This window comes from Varanus komodoensis, unplaced genomic scaffold, assembly GCF_004798865.1.
Source record: "Varanus komodoensis strain SLA01 unplaced genomic scaffold, ASM479886v1 scaffold9, whole genome shotgun sequence".
NCBI lineage: Eukaryota > Metazoa > Chordata > Lepidosauria > Squamata > Varanidae > Varanus > Varanus komodoensis.
In genome coordinates, this window is record NW_025336598.1 from 2,852,239 (window position 1) to 2,865,093 (window position 12,855).

General features: G+C 41.3%; 1 protein-coding gene across 1 annotated transcript in view; it reads right to left on the minus strand.

Moving 5' to 3' along the window:
- Positions 1-4,070: 4,070 nt before the first annotated feature.
- BCL2L14 (BCL2 like 14) overlaps positions 4,071-12,855 on the minus strand; it is a 31,128-nt gene continuing 22,343 nt past the window's right edge. The window contains exons 4-6 of the mRNA XM_044418446.1: positions 10,060-10,130; positions 9,049-9,321; positions 4,071-6,493 (exon numbers count right to left, since the gene is read on the minus strand). Of these exons, the coding sequence (XP_044274381.1) occupies positions 6,455-6,493; positions 9,049-9,321; positions 10,060-10,130 (383 nt within the window). The 3' untranslated portion in view covers positions 4,071-6,454. The remainder of the gene's footprint in view (positions 6,494-9,048; positions 9,322-10,059; positions 10,131-12,855) is intronic.

Sequence of the window (12,855 nt, forward strand, 5' to 3'; positions counted from 1 at the left end):
ATATTTAGCCTGTGACCACTGTGTTTTGTGTCTTGTGAACTTGGCAAGGGTGGATGTTTGGCTTGGTCCTCAAAGGTTCCAGAACTTATGGGCAGTTTTTAAGGTCTACATGACACAATATGCATGGCCAGGTATGAACAGGTAAACTGGCACTCTTGATTGGACACTTACTGTTCCCAACACACCATAATATCATTTGTATATCAGTAGTCAAGTGTTCACATTGACAGCTTTTTTCTAAGAAGACATGGTTGCCTAATTACTCAAATGCATGACTGTTACAGAAAATCCATTTCCTTAGTGAAGGACTGCAACCTATCCTGCTTTCCTATCTTCTAATCTTCCCTGGAATGATAGCTAATGGTCTAGCTCGGCCTTCCCCAGCCTACTGTTCTTCAGAGACATTTGTGCCACAACTCCCAGAATTCCCATCCAGCAGGGTCATTGACTGGGAATTTTGGGTGTTGCAATTCAAACATGTCTGGAATATACAAGGTTGGGGAAGACTGGTCAAACTATTGCTGCTTTGCTAGATTCGTCATCAGAAAATCAAGCTTTATGCTTGATCTTATAGAAACAAATGTAAGGATGAGTTTTCAGCAAGCATTTGCTTTTAGAACTGTTGGATGTGTGTGCAAACTACTTTTAAACAAGCCAGGTTTGCTACCTGAAAACATATTTTCCATTCTAGAATCTATTTTTGTCATTCTGCTTAAAAATGAGTGTGTTTGCTTTAAAATATACAGGATACATGATGACAATCAATATTATGAAATTAGTTTTTATTTAAAAAAATTAAATAAGCCCTCTGTTATTAAATACCAAATAGATAGTGGAATGAGATGGGTTTAAAAAAAATACAAGTTTGTTTCAGTTTTCTCGTAAGGAACACAGTTATATAACAGAGTGCATACCAAATTAAAGTACGTATCCAAGCAAACATGCAGCCCAATCCTAGGTATGTTTACTAAGGCCCCCTCCAAATAAGTATTTGTAGGATTTATAGCCTTAAGCACTTTTGTGTTCCATTGATTTTAGTGCAGAGTGATACACCTATTTAAATCTTCCCCACTGAAATCAGTAAGACTCAAAATTCTTTTGGGGCCTGTATCTTAAAATTCAATTCTGTTAAACATCAAAGAGTAAAAATATTAACAGAAATCATCACTTTCAGTGAAACTGTGCCTGAGGTGTTTGCAACTAAAGTTATAACCCTAAAATCTATTTGTAAGCATGTCTGCTCTGAATTTTGCCTATCCTGTTTTGTCAATGTATGATGGTGTGATCCCAAGGACCAATTTTGTCTTCCAAATACCTCTGACCAAAGTTAGTATAATAAACAGAAAAGAATTTACCTAGTGTTCTTCCCAGACTTTAAAAAAAAGATAAGTTGTAGGGACATCGTTTTTGTAAGCTGGGGCTGTGAATGCTAAAATGAAGTTGTAAGTTCAACCAGGGAAAAGGGCAAACTAACTTCAGATGCAGAGAGGATACTGTCTAGCATAAGCTGAACAAGCCTTGTTCGCAAGTGAAGGATCTGGTGCTGCGTTTGTTTTTTCAGTGTTCTTACTTCGTTTTTGTGATTTTTAGTATTTCCTTTGTTATTTTTTGTTTAAATCCAGTTAGTATATTCACAGATTTCTGTACAATGATGCTTTGCAAGGATAACTTATAATGACCAACATTTGGTCAACCCTACTCACTCATTCACTAACAATTGTTTTGAATTGTAAAATAAAAGTGCTTTACTTGCAAACTGTATATAACCTTGTACAAAGTTCCTCACCCCTTTTTCAATTATTACTCTACATGGAGTTGTAACAAATAAATTGATTTTTTTATAATAAACTTGCGTGGAAAATATATTTTGTGCACTGTATTGCTTGTATATAGGAACTTTAAACTATAAAATTGTAAGCATAATGTGAAGGAACCACTGGCTAAAGGGTAGCTGTAACTTGGAGGCTACTTGCTGGCATATAAAAAGCCAATAACTAAACTTTGATCAAATGAAGCACAAAATAAGCTTCCAGGGATAGCTTTGATATTAGATTGTTCTAGCAATAGCATACTACTGCAGTGCTATTTTTCTTTCACTGCTAATTTCAGTAAGAGTTATCATGCTAATCCACCCTGGGTAGATGATTTGGGTATGATATGGGAATAGGACAGAGCATGACAGTCTCTCAATAACCTGGCCTTTTCAGATCCCACGGCTTTGTGCTCAACAAAATATAGTTCAGGTGAGTTAGTAAAATGTGAATCAGTTGCCAATCCTAATGTACACTTTATGAAATCTTTCTTCCCAAAGCAATTTTTACAGAGCTTTCTATTATGCTGCTTTATGTTATTAAACTGGGACTATTTTATATCCTGGAATAAATAGCTTTTCTATTTTGGAATACTATCTACCCACTTATGGCTCTATCTTATCTTAATGGGGATTGCCTATCAGCAGTGTTCTGTGTTCTGTTAACTTAGGCTAGAGTACTGCACTGAACCTTTAAAACTGGAAACTGCATATAGTGAAAACAATTTATTAACTAGTGCTAGGGTATGTGAAAGGACTGCAGGTGGTGCAGTGGTTTAAACCGCTGTGCTGCTGGGCTAGTTGATCGAAAGGTTACCGGTTTGCATGTGCACAATGGGGTGAGTTCCTGTTGCTCCATCCCAGCTCCTGCCAACCTTGCAGTTTGAAAGCATGCAAATGCAAGTAGATGAAAAGGTACCACTTCGGTGGGCAGGTAACAGCATTCCATGCACCTCGGTATTTAGTCATGCCGGCCACATGAGCACAGAGACTGACTGTGGACAAATGCTGGCTCCCTTGGCCAGGAAACAAAGATGAGCACTGCCCCCTAGAGTCAGGCATGATTAGACTTAATGTCAAGGAGAAACCTTACCTTTAGGGTGTGTGAGCATACAAGGCTAGTCTGGATGCACCTGTATTGGTTGCCAAGCTGTTGCCAAGTCAAATTCGAAGTACTGGTTTATTGTAAACAGATTTCTGTGCACTTAAGCGATTCCTTGAAGAAATCCTCTGTGCTATAACAGTCTAAGGAGTTTGTTTTACAACATGTTGTTTTAGTGTTGATTTTTTAAAAAATGTGTAAACACCATGAGATTTTTAATGAATTGATGGTATAGAAGATTTTTAAATACACCCACCTACAAATGTATGTCTTTGCATTGCTACCCTTTTGCAACATGGGAGCAGCTCTGGGTGAATAATGGCAGAATGGGTGTCCACTGGCTAAGTCCAGCAGGAACTTACCCTGGCAAGCCCCCCTCCAATGGAGCAGGTAAGTAAATCCCTCTTCATATGCATTAGACAAGTGTCAGGAGCCAACCTGTCAAAATTTTGCAAATCTTTGATTAAATCTTGCAAGTGAAAGTGGGTTGACATAGTGATGGGCCCCCTTTCTAGCAGCATCTTGTGTTTTGAGGGATCATATGGCTGCAGTGTCCTCTCAATTTTGTTAGTGTCCCTGAGATACTATGGTTGGTTCTAGATCAAGGATTCTTGGATAACACAATCAAAAAGCACTGTGTGAGCAGCTACTCCATCTTTTACTTGTGCAAGGTGTTCCTCCTGTCCTAGAAACAAAACAAAAAAAGTTGGAAGTATGAAAACAGAAAAGGGGTACATATTGAAGCTACAGTGGGACCTATATCACTCCTCCCCTTTATTAAATTCCATTAATGAAGCAATGCAGTTGTGCAATAAAAGCCTGATCCAAAAGCAAGCTGGAATTGGCTGTGATTTCCACACTATGATACATTTGTTGACCAATTGTTAAATTGATGTTGTTGTTAGTCGCGAAGTCGTGTCTAACCCATCGCGACCCCATGGACAACATTCCTCCAGGCCTTCCTGTCCTCCACCATCTCCTGGAGTCCACTTAAGCTCACACCATCTGCTTCAGTGACTCCATCTAGCCACCTCATCCTCTGCCGTCCCCTTCTTCTTTTGCCATCTATTGTTCCCAGCATTAGACTCTTCTCCAGGGAGTCCTTCCTTCTCATTAGGTGGCCAAAGTTTTTGAGTTTCATCTTCATTAAAAAGCCAAGGTGCAACATTGCTTCTTTGCTTGGTTTCTTTCATCAGAATTGCAGAATATGATACTGAAGCTGTACAAGCATTTCAATGTTACCACAATTATCTCAACAGAGATCATTTTAATTGCCTACATTTGCTTAATTGTTTGAAAAATCTTAAAATATAATTACAATATAAAGAGAGTGATACATGTTTGAAATAAGTGAAAAATATCTTTTGGAGTAAAAGGCTATTTTCAATCAGATTCTAGGATTAAAAAATGCTACAAAGGAGAGAACAAAGTAGATTCCTAAGTCTGATGCAACTGGTGAACAAGAATACACACAAAATATTTAAGTTGGCTGTTTATTTTTTATTGCTCACATTCCTCTGTACTGATGATCTATGCTTAGACGGATAGCAGGAGCTTGTCCATTTAGTTTAATTTTGGGGTCAATATTTCTTGAATGACAGTCAAGTGTGCATTTCTCTTTCCAGAAAAATGTTGATAGCAAATTAAAAAGCAAGCCAATATGGGTGATAGCTCAAATCAAAAGCAGATTTTAAATATAAGCCATTGGCCTTTGCATAATGGCTCTTGCTAAAGAAAATCCTTCTTATTCTAACCCAACAACATGGAGACACAGAGAGAGAATCAGAAACAGGCATTTTTGCATGGCTGAGGTTTACAGCCCAAATGCTAATTACTACCAGGCACTCCCTTTTAGCATCCTCATCCATTCAGTGAAGTGGCAGAATTAAACCACGCAGAAGGGGCAGATCAAGAAAACATCATAAATTCTCCCACTCAGGTTTCGCTTGGGTGGATCAACTGTACATAATGCAACTATTACTATTCTTTGTTAATATTCTGTAGCATTTCAGTAATCCCAGACCAGCCTGGAGGCCACACTGAAGATGAGATAAAACAAGGTGGAGAACTAAGGCCCTGATCCAGTAGCTGGTTCAGAACACAGATTTACACCTTTTCGGTAGGGGAAAAAAAGTATGGTACAGCAAAGGAAAGACAATGAAGCTAGATAACTGCCTAGCTTTTCAAGGTTTTTTACAATTGTTTTAGGCATGATATAATTAATACATGCAGAGGCACACTTAGGAGCACTAAGCATGGAAAGAGGAATATGCCATTTTCTTAAATGCTCCATTCCCAGGGCTGCAATTTTTCTTAGCTGTACAGCAGTGAGAATCTCAACAACTGCAGTTATACTATTACACAAATGATTGGAACAATTACAGAGTACAACCCTTTTAATTATACCAGTTCAGATGGGTAGTTTCATAACTGAAAGTTCACCCGTATCTGCCTTACATACAGAAAATTAGGAAATCAGATTAAGCTAGACTCCCACCTATCCTTGCTTTGGTAGTTTTTGTATGTGCAGGCCATTTTTAGATGGGAAACTATTCAAATCTATCTCCCTCTACCTGGTCTGAAGTGGCATACCATATCATTTTCTCCCATTGTGTTTCAGCTCTTCAAGTGCTCCAGCACCAAATTATTTCTGATAACATTTTGTTTTCTGTGTGCTATTAAAAAACCTCATTGAAAGACCTCAAGTCTAGACCTCTTTCCTCTGACTTCCTTTTTGGTCCATTTTGTTGTTATTTTCCACTTAACACCTTTACAAATGCATCAAGATATTTATCTGACTGAGCCAGCATCATCAAAATGTGTTAAGCCAAAAAGCTAAAAGTTAACACAGAACTGGCAGATCATGAACCAGGTATCATTGGTGTGCACTTAGTTCCAAGCTGAACAGCTCCCTTGCAAAATGAAAATGGCTGCAAGATGCTGCTGCTCTTCTTAGCGCCTAGCTGAGCATGCTTCCTCTAAATGAGTTCACCCGGCCAAGTAGCAGTAGCAGCGGCCGCTTGCGGGCAGAGGCTAAGAAGCAAATAAGGGGACTAAGGGGCACTGGGATAAGGAAGATGGTGCTGATGCTTCATCTGGTTCTTCTCTGTTAAAGAAAGAACTACAAAGGGGAGAGAGAATGGCAGCACCAGTGCCATTGGGACCTCATAGGCATGGGCTTTGACATTTGCCCCATCATGCTAAGTACTGACTGTCAGTGTCTGCTAGGACCAGTAAAATACACTTTGTCATCAGAAAAGCACAGGGTCTTCTTTGAACTTGCACTCCAATGTCCATGTCAATATGAGAGCGTGAGGGTGCAATTCTATGTATGTTAAACAGAAAAAAACCCTCAGTTCTCAGCATGCTACAGCCAGCATGGCTGGCTGAAGGGATGCTGGAAGTTGTAGGCCATTTTTCTGTCTAAACATATATAAAATTGTTCTCCATATCCTTTAAAGTGTTGGAAAGGATGATCTCTATAATTCCTTATCCCAAATAAATGACTCTAAGAAACATCTCCTGAAGAGCACATTAGTTCATTATTCCACATCTTCATCTGGTAATGCTAAAGCTTTTTCCTGGAAATGAAGAAGAAACTGAATCAGTGATCTTTATACAGTTCTGAATGTTTTTTGGTTTCAATTCACAACACAGCAAAAGCTTCTCTAGTAAAGAGAGTCCAGAATGTGCATTGAGAACTTAAAAAAAGAATGCACAACTTGTAACAAGCTATCACAAGAGCTCTCTAGAAAACATTCTGTCTCTCATTTCTCCATTATTCTTAATATTTGGGGTAGGTAGTACGCAGCCCATAGGCCACTTGCGCACAGGAATCCCTAACCCACTGAAATTGAAAGGCACAGCACCAGCAGAGACAAACAATTGACAAACCACTGACGTTGCCAATGAGGCAATTTAGCTTGTAAACTAATCTCCCTTTTCACTTGTAGCTTGCTGACAGAATCCAGCAGTAAACTGCCAGAATGTAGCAAATATTCTTCCTTTTCAGTTGTAGCTTGCTGACAGAAGTAGCAAGTAAACTGCCAGTGTTTTGTGTCTGTGCTGCCGAATTTCAGCAGCATTAGAGGAACTGTTGCCTTTGGGCTAGAAATTGCACCTCAAAGTTGTCCACCGATGATAGTCTGCTGTATTAGCCAAAAAGATATCAAGGTAGTGTACAGCAATTAAACCTTAAAACAAGTATTCCATGTTTTGGGAATGATACACCTGACAAAAAAACCTTTCTGGGTCATGACACATGCCTCTTCTGCAGATCTTAACACCTTAGGTTACTAACATGCTGCTCATGGCTTTAAGGTTAGAACCTACACCTTAAACTGAGTTCTGAAAGCAACTGGCAAGGGATGCAGGTATGGTCCAGGTACTGCGTACTGCTTAGCACCAGAGCTGCTTTTCAGCCATGTGTGAAGGAGAGATTCAGGTAAGGCAGTAGCTGAGGCCACATACTGAGACTCCACCTTAAGCCTTCCTCTGCCAAACAGAAATCAGTCTCCAGTTTGCACTACTGGAGCAAAGGGTTGGTGCCTATCCTAGAAAGTGGAGATAAGCTCTTAGCAGTGGAAGGTTGGCTACTGATCCCCTCAGGTATCTGATGGCAGGCTGCTTGGTGATGAGGCAGGCACTGCAAGCTCCCATGGTGTTGGGCAACCATGGGCATTAACTTTAAGAAACTCGGCTAGTTAAAGTTAGACAAGGCAGGAAAACTGAGTGCACAAATGAGCTTGACAAAGGAATGTATCCTGCAAAGCACAGAATCATAGAGTTGGTAAGGACCATGAAGGACATTGGGTCCAAGCCCTGCTGTTGCAGGATACCAAGTTACAGCATACCACCCAGACAGCTGACCAGTTTCTTTTTGAATGTGTCTAGTGTGGGAGAGCATACTCCAGCCCTGAAGTGATTTCTCCCAGTAGGATCTATGCAACAGTTCTAGGTACAGTTCAGGAATTTCCTATTTTTTGTACATTTGGTAAAGTTGTAATTCTGATAAACTTTGGACTCAGTGTTTCCTTTCCAAGTTCATCCTTTTGAGATTCATGATGAGTCACTGCAAGACCACACATTTTTTATTTTGTAAGTATTTCAAAAACTGCTGCTGATTCTATCAGCAGAACTTTAAGTCACTGTTATGTCCAACCTCACACTCAGGGTTCATTTGAGGTCTTTGTTTTTATTCTATAAAGACCAAAGCTCTTCAAGTCCTCAAGGTCCAGCCTGCACTGCACTGCTTCGATCATTTGTTTCATTTCCCTGCACCAAGAGGAAAGGTCCCATGCTGCTATTGCTTGCTTCCAGTTTTTCCCATCTACACAAGGACTACATGGGTTTTAAAGTTTCATAACAGTTTAAGTGTCATAAAAAGTAGCATCCATGTTGGATCAGATAAGCACCTATCTAGGCAGCCATTCTTTTCCAACTGTGGCAAAGGAAATGCCATACCACCTCCCTGCAACTTGTACTAAGACACGTACGTGCCAATTCTGATAGTGAAGGAAATGAATGGCCATCATGACCAATCAATCAATTTCCATTAATTTGGACAATCTTGTATTAAAGCCATTCATGTTGATGGCTGCCTGTTGAGGACTCTCCCGGGCCTCATCAGAGAACTATTGTTCTCAAGATTCCCTCAGGGTGAGAATACTTGCTAAACTGATTTTGATCTAATCATGAATTAGTGATGCTAAATGCTAATTCCTCCTCATGGTCTCTGTGTATCACACATATGGCTCAGCACCTGCATGGAGCCTGTTGTTGGGAAGTTTCAGAGCCCAGATGTGTGAACATACAGGTAACCACTCAAGGAACAACACTTACAGGTAAGCAACCTGACTTTTTAAATGGGCTCAGTCAGACAAGGCAGGAAAACTGAGTGCACAAATGAGCTTGACAAAGGAATGTATCCTGAGGGTTATAGATGAAATGCACCATTCTGCAACATCATTCAAATTAGGAACCTCAGGTTGAAAAGATGTTGAATCAGCAAATATGCAAAGCACAGAATCATAGAGTTGGAAACAAGATCTCTCTTGGACTGGCTGTATCATTGGGATGTTCATAGATCAATATTATTTAGAGTCTGTGCAGAAGGGAACCCATAAAAAACTCTTACCCAACCACCTTGGCTAGAGATCCAAGGACTGAATTTTTCTTTCAGGTATTTTGTTCCAAAACCCAACACAATGTTCATGGGATGTCTGTCCATATTGGTGAGTCTGGCTGTAAGTTCCATAGCAAAGGCAACTTTAGTACTCTGATCTTGGACTTCATGATTTGCAGCCAAATTTACAGTTACTTCCTCTAGGAACTGATCAGCAACTTTCCTGAAGAATGCATAGGACAACAAGTCCGAGATACACTGAGAGAAAGTCTTATCTTTTTGCATCTGAAAATAGAACAGACAAATGAACATTTGTCAAAGAGAGCAAGCAGAGGAAGATTTACCCTGCCAGGTTGTGTCATGGATGGGGAAGGATTGGAGCCTGATTTTCATGTCCAAGAACCTATGCAGTGCACTTCCCTTTTACAAGTACACAAGCCATGTGCCTCAAATTCATTGTTAAAAACCTGCCTACTGCCCTTCTCCACGTCTAGTGACTTTTTGCAATCACTTAGTCCATTTGTTTCTTCAAAACTGCTGCCTGCTGCTCTGACCTCAAGCAGATCTGATGCTGCCTTATGGCATAACTCCCCCCCCACCCAACACACACACACACTACCACTGCCCTCAAATGATTTTACTTGAGTTCCAGATTTGCAACCATCTTTTTCAGGGATAGAAAACTTCTCTTTTCTGGGACAACTACTCCATTCTCTAGAAAACTGACCATGCAAATAAGCTTTGAGAGTTTGACACAATCTGCAGACAACTATGCCAAATCTATCCGCCAGGGAAGTTTTTCCCCATTCTCTTGCTCTGGAAAATGTTACTCCCTTGCCACATTTTCCACATTCTAACACCATTTTAAGTGTAGCCTAAGAAAGAATGAGCTGACATGATTTCACAAGATTTAAAATAAATAAAAGCAAGGGAAAAGAACAGAAGAGGATCTTCTGCTTTAGGATTCATACTACCTGTAAAAAGCAAGTCAAAGAGTAAAGGCTCCCTCCCCAAATTGGGTACCTTATCCTGTAGTTCATCTCCTGATTTTCTTAGCAAGGCAACTATTGTGTCAATTATTTTTGCTTCCTCATCTGATGAAAGACAATTAAATAACATAGTTAATCTTCTAATCTAGCCAGACAATAAATAGTTATTAAAATAATAAGATTATAGACAGCTACAGGAGATGGTCAATAAAAATTGTTAAATGTTCAATAAAGTACATCAGTAAGTACTTATAGGGGAAGCACTTAAGGAAAGTGCAGTGTATTATTTCAGTAATCCTTAGACACCCTTGCAAGCAACTGCCTCAGTGGAGGCCATCAATGAGGATGACGGAATGGGTGACATGTAGGGGCATCATTCACTGGGAATTCTCAATCAGCAATGCTGGGAAAAGGCAGGTTGCTTACCTGTTACTGTCATTCTTCGAGTAGCCATCTGTGCACTCACACATATGGGTGCTGCGCCTGTGCAATGCCTGTAGCTGGGAAAATTCAAAAGCTTAACTGTTTTGGCAGGAACTCTGCGCCCCTCTCCCCCTCTACAGAATAAGAAGGTGGAGGGCCTGCCATTCCCTCAGTTTACAGAAGACCGACCATTCGCCCCAAAGTGGAGGCTGCAAGCATTACACATTCATATTATACTTAAACTTGCTCTCAGTCAGACACACAAGGTAACTATGGAAAAAAAACATGCAATCGCATAGTCAAGCTGGTGCATTAAACACAGTCACCAACACCGAGTGGCACCAGCATGGGGGGTTTGAAATTGGTGGGTGGAGATTCTGTAGTCCTCCCACGAAGCGCCGGACAAGGACATTGGAAAACTGTGATGAGCCCAATACTGGGCCACGGTAATGCAAAATAGCTGCAATGTAGACCTTAATGGAGGAAGGTTTCAGTCCAGTCTGATGTAGAAACAGGAGAAATTGGAGAATGTTCTCAATGGAAGCCAACTGAGAGGCTAAATGGTTGGTATCACCAAACAAAGTAAGGTGCCTCCATTTAGCTGCATATGAACGGTGGGTAGCAGGTCTTAGCACAGATTGAAGAATGAACTGTATGTTGGGATGTAGAGCGCTCGGATTCGATGAAGAATCATTCCATGGTGTTGGAGATGAAGATACGGCCGTGGCAGAGGGCTGCCAGGTCAGTGTCGAATACGACAAAGCTGTAGGTCGGTAGGTAGGCAGGTAGCCAGGCAGCCAGATTCAACGAGTGGAGGTCTGGATGCTGAACTGCTCCGTCTTGTGGAGTTAGAAGATGTGGAATCTGAGGAAGCCACTGAAAAGTGTTCTTGGAAAGACGAAGGATAGTGGGGAACCATGGTTGACGAGGCCACCAAGGAGTGACAAGGATCCCTTGAGCATCGTCCTGATTGATTTTGGCTAAAGTCCTTGTAATTAGCGGTACTGGGGGAAACGTGTAGAAAAATCTGTCTGTCCATGGAACCATTAGAGAACCAACTGAGTTCGGACCGATGCCCACTTAATCTTAAAGACCGCATTGTTGTGTGTGGCAAAAAGATCTGTCCGGAAGACACCATAGTTGGAAGAGACGATGACAGACTTGGGGATCCAGCTCCCACTCATGAGTAGTTGACATTCGTCTGCTGAGGACATCCGCTTCCTCATTGTCAGTACCGGCATGGTGACTGGCAAGAGAAGTGATTCCCCTCAGGATGCACCAGTCCCAAAGTCGAAGAGCATGATGAGGTAGGCGGGCAGGCTTCGTGCAGCCCTGTTTATGTAGAAGACCATGACAATATTGTCCGATGCTATTTGAATGACTCAGTCCCGAAGGGCATTCTTGAAGGACTGAAGGGCTTTGAATACTGCCAAGAGTTCTAGGTAATTGATGTGTCTGGATGTCTCGTGGCTGTGCCAGGTGCCTTGAGTGTGAAGGCCGGCACAAAGAGCTCCCCAATCCATGAGGGAGGCATCCATGTACAGAGTCAATGACGGTTGAGGTAGATGGAACAAGGTTCCGATGGATAGATTGTCCTCCGCCATCCACCATGTCAAAGTCCGAAGGATGGAGGTAGGCAGGTGAAGCAGACAATGTGAAGAGTTGTGCTGTGGGTGGAAGAGGCAACTGAACCATAGTGGCAGCAGCCTCATCCGCAGCCTGGCACTGGGGATCACGGAGACCATGGAAGTCATGTGGTCCAGTAGTTTCTGGATAGACAGAGCAGGCACAGTTCTGTCCTTGTGGATTTAGTGAACAGACGAGTTAAGTTTCTCCTGATGATTCCGAGGAAGAAAAGCTCATGCACACAGGGAATTGAGACGGGCTCCAATGAAGTCGATGATCTGTGAAGGAACAAGGCAGGATTTTTCATGGTTAATACAAAGTCCAAGATTGTCAAGGAGGGAACATGTTGCACAAATAGCTGATAGAAAGTCTTCTCTAAAAGAGGAGATGATCGATCAGTCGTCAAGGTATGAGTAGACATGGATTTCTTACAGCCTCAGGTGGGCACAGACAGGAGCCATGAATTTTGTGAAGACCCTTGGTGCACTAGCAAGCAAGAAGGGAAGAACATTAAACTCAAAAAGATTGGAGCTGACTGTAAAACGAAGCAGCCGACTGTGAGATGGATGGATGCTGATGTGGAAGTAAGCATCCTTCAAGTCCAGAGATGTGAACCAATCCTCTATCCTGAGCAACGGAAGGATATTTTGAAGGGTGGTCATTCGAATTTTTTTCATTTTGATGAACTTATTGAATCCACGTATATCCAATATCGGGTACAGACCACCATCCCATTTCGGGACCTTAAAATATCTCGAGTAAAAACCATGGAGCCCCTCGG